Source organism: Branchiostoma floridae, chromosome 15 (assembly GCF_000003815.2).
Source record: "Branchiostoma floridae strain S238N-H82 chromosome 15, Bfl_VNyyK, whole genome shotgun sequence".
NCBI classification, from domain to species: Eukaryota; Metazoa; Chordata; class Leptocardii; order Amphioxiformes; family Branchiostomatidae; genus Branchiostoma; species Branchiostoma floridae.
In genome coordinates, this window is record NC_049993.1 from 5,494,778 (window position 1) to 5,511,728 (window position 16,951).

At 45.2% G+C, this 16,951-nt stretch overlaps 2 protein-coding genes across 2 annotated transcripts in view; both read right to left on the minus strand.

Moving 5' to 3' along the window:
- Positions 1-1,355: 1,355 nt before the first annotated feature.
- Positions 1,356-4,083, minus strand: LOC118431752 (forkhead box protein D3-like). Its single transcript, XM_035843049.1, has one exon. It carries the CDS (start codon positions 3,588-3,590, stop codon positions 2,382-2,384), a length of 1,209 nt encoding a protein of 402 aa, XP_035698942.1. The 5' UTR covers positions 3,591-4,083; the 3' UTR covers positions 1,356-2,381.
- Positions 4,084-4,730: 647 nt separating this feature from the next.
- LOC118431753 (COBW domain-containing protein 1-like) overlaps positions 4,731-16,951 on the minus strand; it is a 57,135-nt gene continuing 44,914 nt past the window's right edge. Inside the window, exons 14-15 of the mRNA XM_035843050.1 lie at positions 7,507-7,639; positions 4,731-5,471 (exon numbers count right to left, since the gene is read on the minus strand). Coding sequence (XP_035698943.1) covers positions 5,416-5,471; positions 7,507-7,639 — 189 coding nt within the window. The 3' untranslated portion in view covers positions 4,731-5,415. The remainder of the gene's footprint in view (positions 5,472-7,506; positions 7,640-16,951) is intronic.

The following is a 16,951-nucleotide window of genomic DNA, read 5'->3' on the forward strand; positions in this document are numbered from 1 at the left end:
GCTGTGTACAACGCGTGATGTTGGTAGATTCGATCATTTTGAGTCATTAGTTAGTTAGTGCGGCCCTAGCCTGAGGTTTTTGTAAGGCATCACTGACCCGAGATGTTCCTGCCGTACACTGTACGGTACAGTAGATTTTGTCCCTTCCTAAACCTTTATCCAAGGACGGAAACGCCAAGTTTCGCGGCTATATATCTTAAACCTTGTGGATACATCACCCTCAGAACTATCTAACGTTCAGAGTTGGGTCCGAGAATGTGACAGAGGGAAGTTTGTGTCTCTAAGAGGCTCCAGTGTTTATCCACTTCTCGATTGTGTAGTGACCAAGGACCGTGGAAATATTTACTCTACACCGCAGGACACAAGCACAGGCAGACCACTACATCGTCACACCATATCCCAAAACCTGCCTGTTTTGAAATCTGTGAGGAAAATCTACATGATAGGGAGTTTGTGAGAGCTTTCTGTGCTTGACAAGTCGTATATTTCACATTATAGCAACGCGAGGTATTTGGTACACACAAAGTTCAGGCTTGCATCGAAAGTTGTCCGGATCAAACATTTTCGAAAAAGATAACGATGCCAGAGTCGTTCAAATTGTCCGCCTACTGAATGATTTCTGCTAGCTATATTGAAATCTAGTTTTGAGAATGAGGCTTTCACAATATGTACCTTTATCAACAGATTTCTACCAATGCTTCAGCCACCTTCCATTTTCTAAAGCGAAACAACTGCACATCAAACCTTAACCGCGAGGAACGGTAGATTGGGACCTTAACTTAAACGAAAAATATCCGCTAATTTCGTCAAAAACGTCAACTTGTTGACAAATTTCTGAGACACTGAAGCGATGAGCATTTGACGCAATTTCCTGGGCGTAGAGAGCACGTTTGAAAAGAAAGAATGTGATAAGAACGAACTCTCAAAGGTTGCTGGCTTACAGAACAAACTACGGCAGGTTTTGAACCAGCACATTTTATGGTGTGGCGCTGTCTTTGATGTCCTGGTGTGAGTAATGATTCAAACAAAGCTGGGCTAAATCACTTCTTAATTTGGACCGTTATATGGGGGAAGGTCTCAGAGCATTGTTCGCTAATCCAGCATATGGCTTCATAGTTAGTTTACAGATGTGTGGCTTCGTCATTTTCCTACATCAACGATGATCTGTTCCTTTATCTCTACTTCACTCCACTGTGCATTGTGTAACGTACGCCTAATCAGGAATATGGGAATCTATGCACTCTAGTCTATCTTATTTATACATTGGTTAGTTTTTTCTTGACCATAGAACTCAGATGTTAGATTAGAACTTAGGTGTTATAGAAGAAAGATAAAAGATCACGGCACACAAACTCGAGATTTGAAAAATCTTGGAACAGTGCTATATTTTTCGAACTGGACAATTGATATACATATATAAACAATATATAATTTCTGTCTACAAAAAATCACGTTTTACATTGATTCATACCACGAGTGCCATGTGACACAATAAGAACAACGTACATAATTCCATCTCAATTGGCAATGAAAATTCATTTCTTAAGATTTCAGTGTACATCCATTATTTCTCAATTATCGGCGCATGCACGCCTGTTTTATGTCGACCCCAAATAGTGTACATATGGCTTTTACAGCATGAGACGAACAGACGGCGCTACAATGGACAAGTAAGTGGAATCGAGATGAAAACAAATGGGGTACGTACGCTTATGCTACACTTCCCAACAAGCTCACTGCACTTGGAATTTCGACAATAAATTAGAGTGAGGGAAAAAACTCTGCTACATTTATATACAGACGCTTTCAGGGCTAAGCTGAGAGTGATTCCAGCTCTTATTATTGCTAATAATTCATAATTTTTGGTTGAAGTTAAATCTAGGTAGAGATACATTTACGGGCGCTGGTAGGTGCCCCGTGGATTCTCTGTTTTCAGTTCTATTAGAATGGATCATATGAACCACCGGCCTCTATGGGCTTCGTACAACAGCAGAACTCGGCATAATGAAGATAAACTGACGCCATCAGAATCTGACAGAGTGCCTTGCTGTTACGCTACGACATATTACGCAAATTAATGACAGAGAGCACATTATACACGATTCACTGGCCGAGTGGGAATCACTCACTTTGTAAGCCTGGTCCACAAGGGATAATTTTCACTTTTTAACACAATTTTTATAATACACGGATAGGTAACGTTCGTGTAATGTGGTCAAAAAGTCCCCTGGGTACGGGGAAAATTCTAACTTCTGCTAGACCTCTCTGTGGTAGTGTCCAAGTCTTGAAAGAATGTATGTCAAAGTTTCAAACCGGAGACTTACATGTCTCGTAGGTTAGGCTCCCAGCACTACTAGTCCTGTCAGTCCAGGGTGCAGCTATCACGAGTGCACGTGCGGCCAGGAAGGGACGCTGCCATTGCACTGCAGACATTGCCTGTACTTCTCCAGGTCCATGTGGAGGGGGGAGGTGAAGGCGCTGGTCCCGCCGCCGAACGGTAAGGAGTCCGGGGGTCTGAGTCCGGTGGCGCAGACCGGGATGGTGGCGGGGACCGACACGGTGGGGCGGAACGCGGGTGCTCCCGTCGTGCTGATGGAGAAGGTGGTGGAGACAGTCTTGTCGCTGGCAGCGCTGCTCCCGATGATGTTTTCTATGGAGAACCCCGCCGGCCGGTGCGTCGTGACGGGGGTGGTGACGGGCAGGGTCAACCCGCCCACCGAGGCGAAGGCGCCGACTCCCCCGGCGATCTGCGCGGCCAGCGCCTGCGTCCGTGCGAAGTCTGCGGCGGTCGGCGCGTGGGGGAGGGGCAGGGGGACGGGCGGCGGCAGCGGGGACATGTAGTGGTAGGGCAGCGCCGCTGGGTGAGGGTGGTGGTGCGGGTGGATCAGGCCCAGGTGGTGTCTGTACGGATCCGTGGCCGCCATGAAGGCCGTGGGCTCCCGTAACACGTCCGGAGCCTGCCGCTTGAACCGTTTTCGGCGCCGCAGGAAACTGCCGTTGTCGAACATGTCCTCGCTGGCGGGGTCCAGCGTCCAGTAGTTGCCCTTGCCGGGGTTGCCAGGCTCGCGCGGGATCTTCACGAAGCAGTCGTTCAGCGAGAGGTTGTGTCGGATGGAGTTCTGCCACACCGGGAACCGCTCCCTGTAGTAAGGAAACCTGTTCATGATAAACTCACAGATCTGGCTGAGAGTCAGTTTCTTCTGCGGAGACTGCAGAATTGACATGGTAATGAGAGCTATGTAAGAGTACGGCGGTTTCACAAGGTTGGATTTCTTCCGTACAGACTGTCCATTCTTGTCTTCCACGTCTGTATTCTCCGCGTCCGAGTGCACGGACACAGAGTCACCCGACACGTCCAGCTCTTTGTCGCCCGGCTCGAGTTCGTGGGTCTTCCCCGGGCTGTCGCCGTCCCTCCTGGCGGCGTCAGGGTCGGCCTGGGCCGGGCTGCCCTGTGGATGGCTCCCCTGGCTGGTCATCTCCCGGGGAAGGGTGGCGTGGGACTGCGTCGGTCTTGTTTGCACTTGGTGGTTTTGGTTTTCTGCCGGCGTAGCAGCATGCACAGGCCTGGTGGCGTCCGCCTCGAGAAGCATTGGTGCTGGGTTGGCCTGCTGACTGAGCTGGTGCGGCGGGGGTCACCCTGTTTTAAGTGTCCACTCCACAGCTGTGAAACTCGTGAGGAGAGCTCAGCCACTTCTGGCAAGATGTGCTGCAACGTAAATATATCAATTCCCGGGGCAGGCTGGAAAAAAAACGTGAATTCAAGGCCCACCCACCTCGACTGTGGCCAGAACCTGTATGAAGTCCGCAGAGTTGCAACAGTCGCTAATGTCAATTGTGCGCGCGGTCACGTGGGCTAGCTCCGCTACTACCGGTCATTACCATACTCGATTCATCAATGCTTTGGGCTGTAAACGCCCCCTTCGATAATTAGGCGATTTGCTCTGTAAACAAAAGCTGGCATAAACGGTAATAAAAGATGCTGATTAGCAAGTCCTCGGCCAACCAGTCGCCGATACACACTCCAGTCGGCAGATACACACACACACAAACTGTGTGAACAAACTTGGGACGGCCCCAGTGATGTGGTCGGGACGGTTTCTGTTGTAGATACGTTACGGCACTACCAATTACCTCGCACATTTGCTGATGGGCCGAGCAGATAGCGGAGTCGAGTGGCGATCGCTCGCCACGGGAGCCCATTGGTTCGCCCCTCCTCCACCCCAACACATCAGGTAAACATGCATAAAAGATGGGACACTGAAATATGAACCCTAACAGTCATCTCAGGGAAAAAAACGGGACAAATTCGGAGCACATGCGGGAGTTAAGTAAACTGGAAAGAGGGAGGGTCCTTAAGAAAACAAGCAGCACAAGAAACCTCCTTCTGTGTAAGCAAAGACAAGGTGGTGTCATGGTGAAGTGTTGTAAGCACACGGGGAAACAGCTTAGCTTTGCCCGTGCCAGATCACGTCTTGCCCGAACCCGACCCGGGGGTGAGCAGGGGGAGGTACGGACAGCTGCCGCCCCCCTCCCCTCTCCTCACGTCCCCGGAGACGCGCAGCGGAAGGTGGTGGCTTGAAGAAATAGGTTTGTTTACTTTCCTCCCATCTCCAACAAACAACAACAATCGATCATCGGTAAACATTTTGTTCTGGTTGAGATACTGTTGATTTAGCCGGTTGGCAAACACCCCGCTGTTGGTACACACACACACACACATACACACAGCGTCTTGGCAAAACTTTGTTTTATTTAGAAGTCGTCGTCATTTTTTGTGGTTTTCTTTGTTGAGATACACGGAATGACACAAAAACATGCACGGGGAGAGGTTGAAATTCGTATACACAAAATAAAGAAAGTGAATTACACAAGTCAATGGAAAGTAACAAGTAAAAATACTAAAACATGGCCATCTGATGGCCCTCTTTTTTTTTAGTATGAGCAAATTAGACATCTTACTTTAATATAGTTTATGATCGTTATAATTTCAACCATCAGACAACTGAGTGTAAAATGTAAAGAACTCGACTGTATCATTTTATTGGGCATTTCAGACAATGGAAATGTCTTTCATGTGAGAAAAAACATTGCTAGCATTCATATCTACATATACGCGTGTAAGAAATGTACATATGCTATAAAAAAGTTGACGAAAAGGACTCATCTATTCGTCTATTACAATTCTTTCAAGCACACACGTTTGTATTCAAAACTATTATCTTTTACCATGTTCGTTTCAGTGGAACGGTTTTCAGTTAAGACTTAGACTGACAGGCTATTATTTGTAAAATTCATGATACAGTATTCACAAATGGCAGCATTTCATCGATCCTATATCCGTGCCTCGCGAAAAAGACGCAGGGAGGTTTGTTTTTCTTGGCGGACGATATTTCTGCGGGCCGGGGCACGTGGTGGTCACTTCACGGCCTGGCCAAGCCGCCCCGCCAGGACCCCGTGGTCAAGATTCCTCCCTGGCGGAAAAATAAACAAAAGTAAACATCACAATTGTTATCTGTACAAACACCGCACACAACATATGTTGGTGAAACGCTTCGATCGCTTGACAATCGTAGCGACCTACAATAACACATAAGGGGGGGGGGGGCGCATATGCTTTGGATATTCGCTCGCGAGCACAAATATTTAGCTATCCTGTTGCGTTCGTTTTGACTTGTGAATCGCATGATCGCTGTGTAAGTACAAATCGTTTATCAATCATGGGAAAGTCATCAACAAGTAAAAGTGATGCGTTAAAGAATGATTATGTACAACCACATATATGCATTTTGTTTTCAAGCTTTGAGGTGTTACGTTTCGTTTTATTTCCAACCTTCCCCCACTTGTTGCAGTAGAAGGATGCTACTGTGGATCGGAGTGTGTATCAATGTACGCTGAGTGGATACACAGAGCGGCACATTTTTGCCACATTTCGCACGTACGTGAGACGGAAGGCCGGGGATACCGAGCTAATACTCGTTCACACCTCCGTGTTTGGATCCCGCTGGGGGAGGAAATGGGCCAAAATTTACACCCAGTTGCCGCCACACGTGGGGACATGGGCGAGCAGACTTCGCGATTGTTTTATGAACTGATGGGCTCGTTTGTTTCTCGGCGGGGGTTCTGTCTGGATTGATACAATCATACATTCCCCTTCCCCATCTTCTACAGCACGCGTGTGCGTTTAGACGCGGTGATTCGTCGTAACGTAAGTCGTCCCACGATTCTGATATGCCAGAACCAACGAACGACGACGGTCTAAAATAGTCTTTTCTGTAGTGTAGCAACATAACCGAATTTTGTACGACATATGGACGACAATCATATAAGAAATTCAATGTACTCAGTTTGCGATCGTACGACAACTTTGCGACTATTACCACTCCAGTATGTATAAACGTGATCACGCCACGAGGAAAAGGACGTCAAAAAACGTTTAGTTTTTCTACAAACATAACGAAAGGTCTGTCTCAGTGTCTGGAAACAAGTTTTATTTCAATTTCCAATCCTTGTGTTTTTCACCAAAGCAGCGGGGGCAGTCTTTAGAAATCCACCAAACAAAAACACGGAAAAAACTAATGAAAACACTTTTCTCCCTGACAAATCGCCCATCTGTTGGGGCGATCTGTTTTGTCGTGTGTGTGTATTGACCACAGATATGTCTGGCCATCTTTTGTGATTGTGGCAATGATTTACAGGTTTGAAAGAGCTTCCTCTGGGCTTCGCGGACGGAGGAAATTCCCTGACGTCCACCCCAACAGAACCCCCTGTCTCAACACATCCTAACAAAGGCAGGCGGACAAACTTGGGCATTGAGACGTAAGGCAGAACGGGCCCAACATATGGCGGGCATTGTCGGACGGTAACACGCATCTGTACCGAGCTACAAATTACACACACACGTCAGAGACAGTGTGGGAAGGTAGGGAGACTGGTGTGGTGCGGGGACAAATTTGGTGCGAAGCCTCACAGCGCTACTGTTTCCCACCAGTACGAGTGGCAATACTATACTCCCCCTGTGCCGCACGGCAGGTCCGTCCAAATTCAGGCATTTCTGCCCTCCTTTCCCATACCTTGCGTTACAGGTGGCACGCTTTGTGCGATTCTCATCAACGTCATGTTGGGTAATACTATACTAGGTAGTAGAAAGATCATTGTACATCCAAAACTATGAATCCCATAGCCAGGTACTTCAAGGGAAAAGGTACCATACTTTTCAATTTGGAGACCCATTATGTCCAAATTACGTGGATAACGTTTGAATGTGTTATATTCAATTTTTGATGCCGCAAATTTGTCAATTTTTCTCTTGCCATCCAATACTCGTAGGAGCATGTTTCAATATTTATTTCTATCATAATTCTTTTATCATAGGGACATTCTGTTTCAAAATGTTGTTACAGAATCAAACTTTTGAGCGCCTGTGAAAATTTAAACTCAACCGTGATGAATTTAAGGACTGAATGATTTCTGTCCGTCTGACACGTCCTACAACAACGGACTACTCACCAATAAAAACTAATCTGTTGATCCTACTGGTAGTCTCGTCCTCAGGCCAGGGAGAAGTCTCTTCCAAGTCGTACAGCTCGTGAACAGCCTGGAGCAGGCATCTCCGAGGGCAGCCTCGCAGCGACAACAGGCCCTGGAGTAACACAGGGATTCCTTTGTTAGATATAGTTTAGTACGTAAGAAATGATCCCTCATACATTCGTATTACACTATCTTTGAATGCCACTGTTACTGTAATATCCTGAACATAACATTCTTCAACTCAGTTCAAGACTAGAAAACTCTAATTGGTCATGTGGGAATAAAGCTGGAAAGGAAAGTGTTAGAAAAATGGATACCATTGACATCAATGAAAATGCTATGAAAAAAAGGAATATACAAGCAACACAATGGATAGAAGTTATGTGATTGTGACTAGGTTTTAGCAAAGTCTTTTTTTTAGTTTTTAATCTGTTTAAATTTTCTTTCATTCAACTAATTTCATGGGTATGGGATTAGCTAGAACGATTTGTCTAGATGTGAGGGTGTATTGCAACGCTAATTGTTTTTGTGAATTTCTTCCACCTGGACATAAAACAATAGATAGGTGCTGCGGTCAGAAAAACAACAAACCTCCCTTCATCAGATTGAAGATAATCCCAGATATCCCTAATTTTCTGACCACCTAGAAAAGCTACAAAAAGGGATTTTTGCTGCATTGGTTTCAATGTTTTGGACCAATTCCACAGTGTTGTGGACTTTCCCTTGTCCTGGGCACCACAGACGGTCTGCAGACTACGCAAACAGGACCAGGGAACATGTTTGGTCACGGCAAACCGTCAGGACAAAGTTAGGCAAAGATAAGTATCCTTCTGAGACAATAATGTCCTAACACTTGGCAAGGCATGCGGCGGGTTGACTGAGTAGCGAAAACAAACTGTGGAAGTATTTGGAAACACGGAGTAAAACTAGTTTGTTACAGGACGAGACTGGCGTGCCGCTAGCTACACAAACAGGCGGCCTGGGGTGGGCCGCTGTCGGGGGCGCACAGATGAAAGGACGCGAGAAAAAACTCGGAAGTTTGGATTGCAGGGCTAATTTGGCTAATTATACGTCATGAGAAGGGATTGCAGGAATCGTTTATTTGTCTGTTTGTTTCATAAAACAATAAGTGTGACTATAGGAGGTAGAAAAGGCGCGAGACTGAATGAAAATCGTTTCAGAGCGTTGTGTGAAAAACGTAAAACTATTCGACGTTGTTTTTCTTCCCTTATTATGAGTTGAACGAATATAATATGCGCTTCCGGCAAAACACAATATGAAAACAACATCATAAACTGAGCATTGGTCAGAAATAAGCTCTAGAGTTCATTGTGAATGTGAACCATTGGCGGAAGACCGTGGGACAGTATTGGTGGGGCGCTCGCGCTCTAGCTACCCCCCCCCCCCCGCGGTTCCCCACATTATAATCATTAGAGGTGTTTCCGAAAAACAAATAGGGATGAGCCGAACAAAAACTTCCATGTTTCGCTCCATTTCACACTAATCTAGTAAACAATGGCACCTCAGATCTCCTTCTTAAACCCTCCACGGCCCGCGGACAAAGATAAACTTTATTGAAAAGCACCAGCGCGCGTTGCACACAGAACCTGTAATTACTTACACCGCAATTTGTGTAGCCGGAGAGAAAAAGTGTAGAAACGCGAATGTTTGCCAGGCAGGTAGCGGTGTGTTTCTTCTCCGGTAGCCGTGTGCGAATGAAAGCGGTTTGGAGCGCTATCAAAACAGATGGTAGCTTACAACAAAAGTTTGTGCAAGTCCTTCAATCCTTTCTCTAAATCCCCTCCGTTTGGCTTCGCCTCGCTAGATTACCCGTGCCCGCCACCGTACACCCCTCGGCACACACTCCCCTATCTCTCCCATCGATACGGATCCTCGGGTCGACAAATCCTGCACTGCGGAAAAACGCGGCCTGCCAGCACAAGCTTGGGACTTGTTGAAAAGCTATTAGCTCCGATGTCCCCAAAACAAACAGGGGTAATCGCAGATCGGGAGTCCTGGGCCGATAAGACGGGGTGATAAGCGCACAGGCACGCATTGAATGCGGGGCTCAAGTGTACCAGCCCCGCAGATACAAGGCAAGATAACGCCAATTAGACTACAGAACAAGACGAACAGATATACACAACACTCTCGGCAGTTCCACGCACACAGGAAGAAATACAACCGATAACATGGCCTAAGAACTGTCGTATTGTTGTGGCATGTGGGAGGAAATGGTACAACAATAGGACAATGATAGTAGGAGTTTTTGTGTTATTTTGGTGGGCAGGTGAGAGAAAGTAGAAACAGTTTAGATACCTGCAAGGTGTTCAATCACTAGACAAGCCACAGGTACATAAATCACGACAAATTGTGTATATATTCTAGTCTTCTGCGCTTTTTTCGCCATCACACTGTAAAGAATTGGATCCAATGTAAATGAACTTTCTATATACATTTCAACATTCCAACGTTGTACTTGCTTGGATTATAAATGTAATGTAGTTTTTTTTATCGTACCCGGACAAAAACATTATCTACAACATATAGCTATGATATGACACCGTGTTTAAAAAAAGTACAAACAGGTGTATACAAAGCTTGTAACTCTAATGTAGATGTCAACTGATGAATTGTCTTGCAAAGCGATCAGTCAGTGTCCTGTTGTGTTTCATGAGTGTGGTTTACTTTTCCCTCAGATTTTTCTTTAGTTCGTTTTTATGACGTAAGAAGTACATCTATACTATAGTAAGGAATGCAAGAAAACAATAAAGTGTAAGGCACACAGGTGTTCTTTCCTCAGGTAAACTTGGAAAAGGCCTCAACAGCACAGGTGAGTCACTTTCTTAACCACAAAAATGTTTTTTATTATCATTCCATAGTAGATGGCCGACAAGCTATGGAAAGACTGAATCTACATCATTTTTCGTCATCATTTCGTCTCTTCCATCTAACAATTCTAATCTCCAAGCAGATGTCGGGATGGGAGAGTGAAGGGTGTCCTAGACGGTCGTCTCGTTTCCCATCAAGAAAAATGAAGAAGCTAGAAACCTGCGCGATCTTTCCTTCCCACATCTGCTTGAAGATCCTTCCCTCCAGATTCACCTGTGACAGATGAAGGACAGGTGAGGAGCGGCGGCGCCTTTTGAACGCAGGTGTGAATCTGACGGGCCGAGCGAAGTGCATCCGCGCGCACAAGCCTTGAAAGGCCTTCTCAAGCCGGCAAGCATGGGCTATCACAACAAGCGGGTGGCCGGGCGGGGGTAATACCTGCGGAGTTTGCTGTAGGATCGGGGCCGGGGAGGCGACACCGCGACAGGTGCGCAGATTCGTCTCGGGGAGTTGGAAATGAAGTGTTAGCTCGGAAAACAAACAAACACGACAGCGCTTCTGAGTGGAAAAGGTTAGTGAGATGTAAAGGAATGTGTAAATGTTGTGCTGAGGTTGGTAAGCATGATACTGGTCGATAGTTTCCCGGATTTTTCTGGGTGCTATCTGCCGGTACGATCTGGAGCACGCGGAGTGCCCCCCTCCCCCCTTCACTCTACCATAAAAAAAAAACAACTTGGAAAAATCCGTTCATGGATGAAAACAGGAAATTATAACTCACACCAAAGTTGTGGAATGACATCTAGGTATCCGTTAAGATGAAATAATAAATGGAAAACTCAAAGAAAGGGATGAAATAGACTCAGTTTCAGCTAATCAGTGACTTGAAGTAAGCAATACCAATGGGACTGATTCTACTAGACTGATTAAATCTCGCTTATAGCAGCCCGCCAAACACCCGCCGGCCCCCTAGGGGAGGGGCCAATTACAGCCCTGGACAGCGGAGTTTGTGTTACACAGACTAAGATTCTACATCCAACAGATACTTGCACCGCGTTGTGTTATGTTTTTGCTGACATAAACACTGGTGAGCCATTCATGGGTCAAACATTTCCACTGTAGTACTTCACGATCCATGGTCAGAAACTCAGCAAATTTTAAACAGGTGATATTTCATAAGTTATGTCAACATAATCATAATTTACTACAAGCTCTGTACATCATATAGCCATTCAAATGATAAATAACGGTCCATTAATAAATGGCATATACATGTAGTGAAATATTACTTTACAACCATGGCAAGAATTTCCGATATTAGCGCCTAACAGAAATCCTTTTTCCGGACATGTAACTTGTTTATACCCTTTTTAGTATGCCAATTTCTCCATTTGAAAGTAATAACATGACAATCTGTTGGTGGTAAACCAGTGCCATGTAACAGTTCATAATACTAATAGTCGACCTCACAACGACCGCGCCCTACCACTAGAAACTGCGACAGCTGAGTGGCTTAAGATTTGATCAAGATCGCTCAGCGAATTTCATTGATACACAGATGAGCTTCCATGACAAACGAATTTGATCATGTTTTGTTTTAAATTATCCTTTTACATCGTTCATCATATTTCAGTTTAATCATGAAATAAAAGGTCACATAAATCCAATTGTTGTCACTGTACGGTCGCTTATAGCTTAGTGGAAAGAGGGGTTAATCAACATAAGAGCTACGCCAATGCGGTTGGTTATATCATGTCATACGCCTGCATATCAAACACGTTGTTCACATTTATCCATAGAAGAGAAAGTTGCTCCTGAATACTGAATAAAAGCCTTTAAAAAGCATTAAAGAGTTCTAAACATAGAAACAAAACCCACACCCCAATTCAAATCGCTAACGAAAGTTTTGCTGTGACGTAAGCGCCCTGGCGGCCACCTGTTCTACCTGCCAAACTTCCAGCCGCGCCATGTGTACTCTGTTATCCACTGTTACCACTTCTATTCGCTTTATTAGAAAACCCGGGTTAGTCCTACAAAAACACAGCAGCGAAGGGCACACGTCGTCAAACTTTCATGTAGCCACAAAACGAGCGATAAAATTCTCTCAATGACGGAATAAAAAGCGACATAAATTAAAAGTGTATATGTGCTGAACGGTAACAAAGAAATAATAACGACTTTAAAGTTACTTCTCACAATTCACTATCCAAAAGAATAATATTTTGATATCACCTATGACATATGAGGTAGAAAAACGGACGCTTTGACTCAAGTTTAAGCTATTCAGCTTTCAAAAAAAAACAAAACAAATGCGATTTTGCGTTTAACATAGTAAGTTCTAAAAACTGACAATCTATACACTATTTCGACGTTAACGCAAAACATATCATCGAAAAAAATGTTAAAATCTACTTTTTAGTTCATTTCAATTACGTCCCTAAAACGCACACGTACTTTAATTTCTTGCATTTAAACTGCAATACGTGACCACCTGGTTTCTGATGTCGTCGCTGCCAAATTTACACCAACAGACCGCGCGCAATGGTAGCGCCGTCCAAACACAATGGTACTTCATCATTTTTATGGTACGACGAGTGATATTTTATAGACCATTCTCGTTTACCATGCGCATATTTGCCCGCTCATAGAGGAAGTTAGGCCGCCTAAATGACCGATATTTCTTCACAGAGACAACAATCACCCCATTTCTGATGATATGTATTTTTCTACCTTTATTGCTCCCTTTCTATTAACTGTGCTGAGTGTATTCAGTGCGTATTGATTAGTTTGCACTTGTAATGTATTCGGTAAAGGTTTTCCCGTTGTGTGTACAAATGTAACGTACATTCACACTTAACGTGTAAAGATCTCCTTTGTCCGAAAGGCTGTGTAAAGGCAGCTCAATTTGTGGCCGCTTTTGTTAACGCGGTAGAAAAATCTATACCTTTACTGTCGACATTTCCTTGAAAGTACCCGCCAAAGGCCTGGCAGCCTGGATCGAATGCAAATTTATATCATCAAAATCGCTGCACGTCTGGCTCAAACGGCAGTTTATTTACGACCAACACTAGGAGGCTTTGTGACAACCCCGCCGTAATACTTTCTTTATGAACTTTCCGTTTGCAGACACTCTTTACACAGCGCCTTATGACAAAGTGCACTTCACCGGCAGATATAAATGTGTGATTGCACAATAAAACAGACGACCGCGCCGCTGGCTAGCAATCAACCTTAACAAGCTCTAACATAGACTGATGGACGTACGGCGTGTAACAGCTTGCATAATGGGGTCGTCAGTGGCGGCTAATGGCCAGATATATGGCTGTGTTAGCGTCGTGCGAAAAATAAAAGGACCGGGTTGAACGCGGCAAATCCCGCGCGTTGATCCGCTGAAGTGGACTCAGTAAGCGGCGGAACAATCGTCAGACTACCGGGCTTAAGACACTCTTAATCTGCGCAGGACTCAACTACACTTAAACGGACGGACCGAGACTCCTTAAGGGATGTGCTCGGTACTTGAGGAAACGACACAATTATAGGGGGTTTGCTGGCGACTTCTGCTTCCAAATTACACAGGTGTAAACGTGAAGATCCGACTTCCCAACACGAGGATGAACTATTAATTACAAACAATGTTCGGAAACTTTGCAAAAATGCGATTCAACACTCAAATAGTAGAGTGGTTAAAAAAATCAGCAGGCAAACATATGGTTGAATACGTTGCAACGCTTGCAAAGTTACATATAATGTGAGCAAAGCGCTTTACGCACATAGACGTGTCTAGAATAGACATCTGACGTGTTTTGCCAGTCACTAACGTTGTTTGGTTTGAAAAGTAATAAAATGCGCGAGCACACACACACACAAACAAACAAACATATAAGAACACACAAACATACGCTATTAAAGTCAAAACAAGTAGAGACTTGCAGGAGTGACTGTCCGCACATGACGTACATGAGCGTGATAAAACGTATTCCCATCATTTATTCCATTCACTTCCTTTTATGAAATTTGAACATTTTCCAGACACCATAAAAACCTCTCGTGTTCCCTGTAGCCCGTTGACTCGGACGGGGGAGTTTGTAACGTAACGCGAACCGCGGCAGAGCTTTTCTCCCACGGAGCGGCCCATGCGGGATTTATCTCCGCGGATTGGAGAAGCACTACATCCGCACATCCATCACAACAGACCCTACATCACTGTCAATTTGAAAGGCTATCATAAGGACATCAATCGAGCGGCGGACCCAAATTTGGAGCCGTAACCGTAATCTGTGCCTGTACGGGGGCAGGCGACGTAACCGCACCACGACCGGGCGGGGGGAACTGCTCAACAGAAAGGCAAGAGTTCGACAAGCCACGAGGGGAGCCACGTCAAACGTTTATTCAGCTATTCATCACGATTAAACATAGCCTATACTAAGGTTAAAGCAGCAGACGCCACTTGCCCCCCACCCCACCCCAGCCCGAGACTGTATATGCCAGGTCCATAGAGGGAAATGCCGTGGGAGCTGACCGCACAATTATGTCATGCGCTCCATTTTGGTAATAAAAGGAACTCCGGCACAATTCCTCAAGACATAAATCACCGGGAAGGTACCATTTATCACATAGCTACGTGCTGCTGAGACTTTCATAGGAAAGCATTGCACTCTGCTCTAAACAGGAACGAAAATTCGAAAAAAGGTTCTCTGCAAAACATGACGTCTGCTGACGTAAGCGATGATCAAATTTCATTAGCACGTGTTCTATTACATGTAAATGATTGTAAAAGTTTGTAATTCAAGACATTACTTTTTTCAATTTAAGAATTATTCGAATGCTTTGACCTACAACCGGCGACTACAAACTGCTTTGTAAAAAATGTCATGGCTTTTACACTTTTTAGGGCTTTTGAGTACGAGCATTTTGAAAGAAAAAAAAGTAACATTCGCTACCTACCACTATAATTATTACAAATCATTGCAGGCTGTAAAGAACTATTAAGTGTATATATTTCTTAGGTTAATTTGTGGGTAACTTGAGTAAAATGATATTGGCACAGAAAACATCACTCAGTGAAAGTTTAAGCATAGAAGTTCAATGCCGTCTGACCAAACACTTTAACCCCCACCTCAGCTCAAGCGACCTAATGACATATTTCCTGTATTCTCTGCCGTCATCTATACCATTTAGGCACCTGCCCTGCACTACACTGCATTACACAAGCTTCACACAACTTCACATCAACACTTGTGTCTCATCCCCACTTCTCAACAGGGACGAAAACACTGTCTCCGTACTCCAGCCGTCACAAGGACCGGCATCCCGCCCCATCCAATCTCACTCCTGTGTCAAGAGCGCTTTCCAAACCCAATGTGGCAGCACTACTTCTCCACAGGAGTGGCGCGTTCTATTAAAACACCGGCTTTTGAAGTTGTCAGCGATAGACAGCGTCGCCCTTGAAACTTGAACGCCAAGACTGGTCAAGACTTTAACGTCAGGACTGGACTACTAACCGAAATAGCCTCGGCGGACGATACCCTTTCGGTTGGCGTTACAGCCCCCCATGGTGCTCTCTGTGAGAGTTAAAATGAGGGCGGTTGATATTGTGTTTGGGCGCACAAATATTTTCTTAGCGGCATCTTTTCTTTGCATGACCTTTCGAGATTTGAGGAAAAGGGGGAGGGGGGCGGTTGTTCTTTCAACGCGGTTTTGGCGCGGAAGGTTTCTTCAAAAGCTGTTTTTCCTGCCAACTGCGTGTGGGATTCCTGAGCGATGACGACAGAAGTAGTGGGGAAGAACGTTTTTCCATCCGCACCACCAGTCACATCAAAGTCCCTAGGCCTCTCCCCCTGCCCTGATGCCGCCACTCAGCTTATGTTACCTCGGTGCCTTTTGCCGCTTGCTGGTAATAATTTGGCGCTAAACGATACAGCAGGCATTGTGCGCGGCCACAATAAGAAACCCATTTGCTGTGATAATCATATGAATTTATGTGGAGAAACATTATCCCGCGCGTTCAGTAAACTATCCACGGGGGACGAAATCCCGCGAATATCGGGCCAGATCACCCGCACTCGCGCCGTCTCTCTCGCCGCAATAAAACCATGATCCCCGCCTGATTCCGCCGCAATAATCGTACGTTTTACCGGGATTTGGGCCATATTAACAGATACGCTTCTAATGGCACCCAATATAAATAGCAGAGCCGCGGTTTAGCACGTTGGCTCGGGTTATCCATTTTCTCATTTCACTTGTACAGGAGGAATTGAAGCGCCTGTCAATCGAGACAATCCATCAACACACTCATCCCCAAACTCGCACATACATATAAAACACACCCTCTCCTGGCACTACTTTTAAAAGCTTAGCAAAATGCAGGAGGACAAAAACGTATCCATCTCCGCAATGGCCCAAAACGCCACTGCCGTAATTAATATCAATCAAGCTAAATTACAAATAGATGTTCGACGCGGTTCTTAATGGAAGCAATAGTGCCATTAAGGGCGACAAGGGGAACTGGTAATTTTTATCAAAATATTTTGACGCCTCTTTGTGCTAATGAAGAACGGCAGTGAGGAGATGTAGGGTACCGGTAGTGGTGGATGTG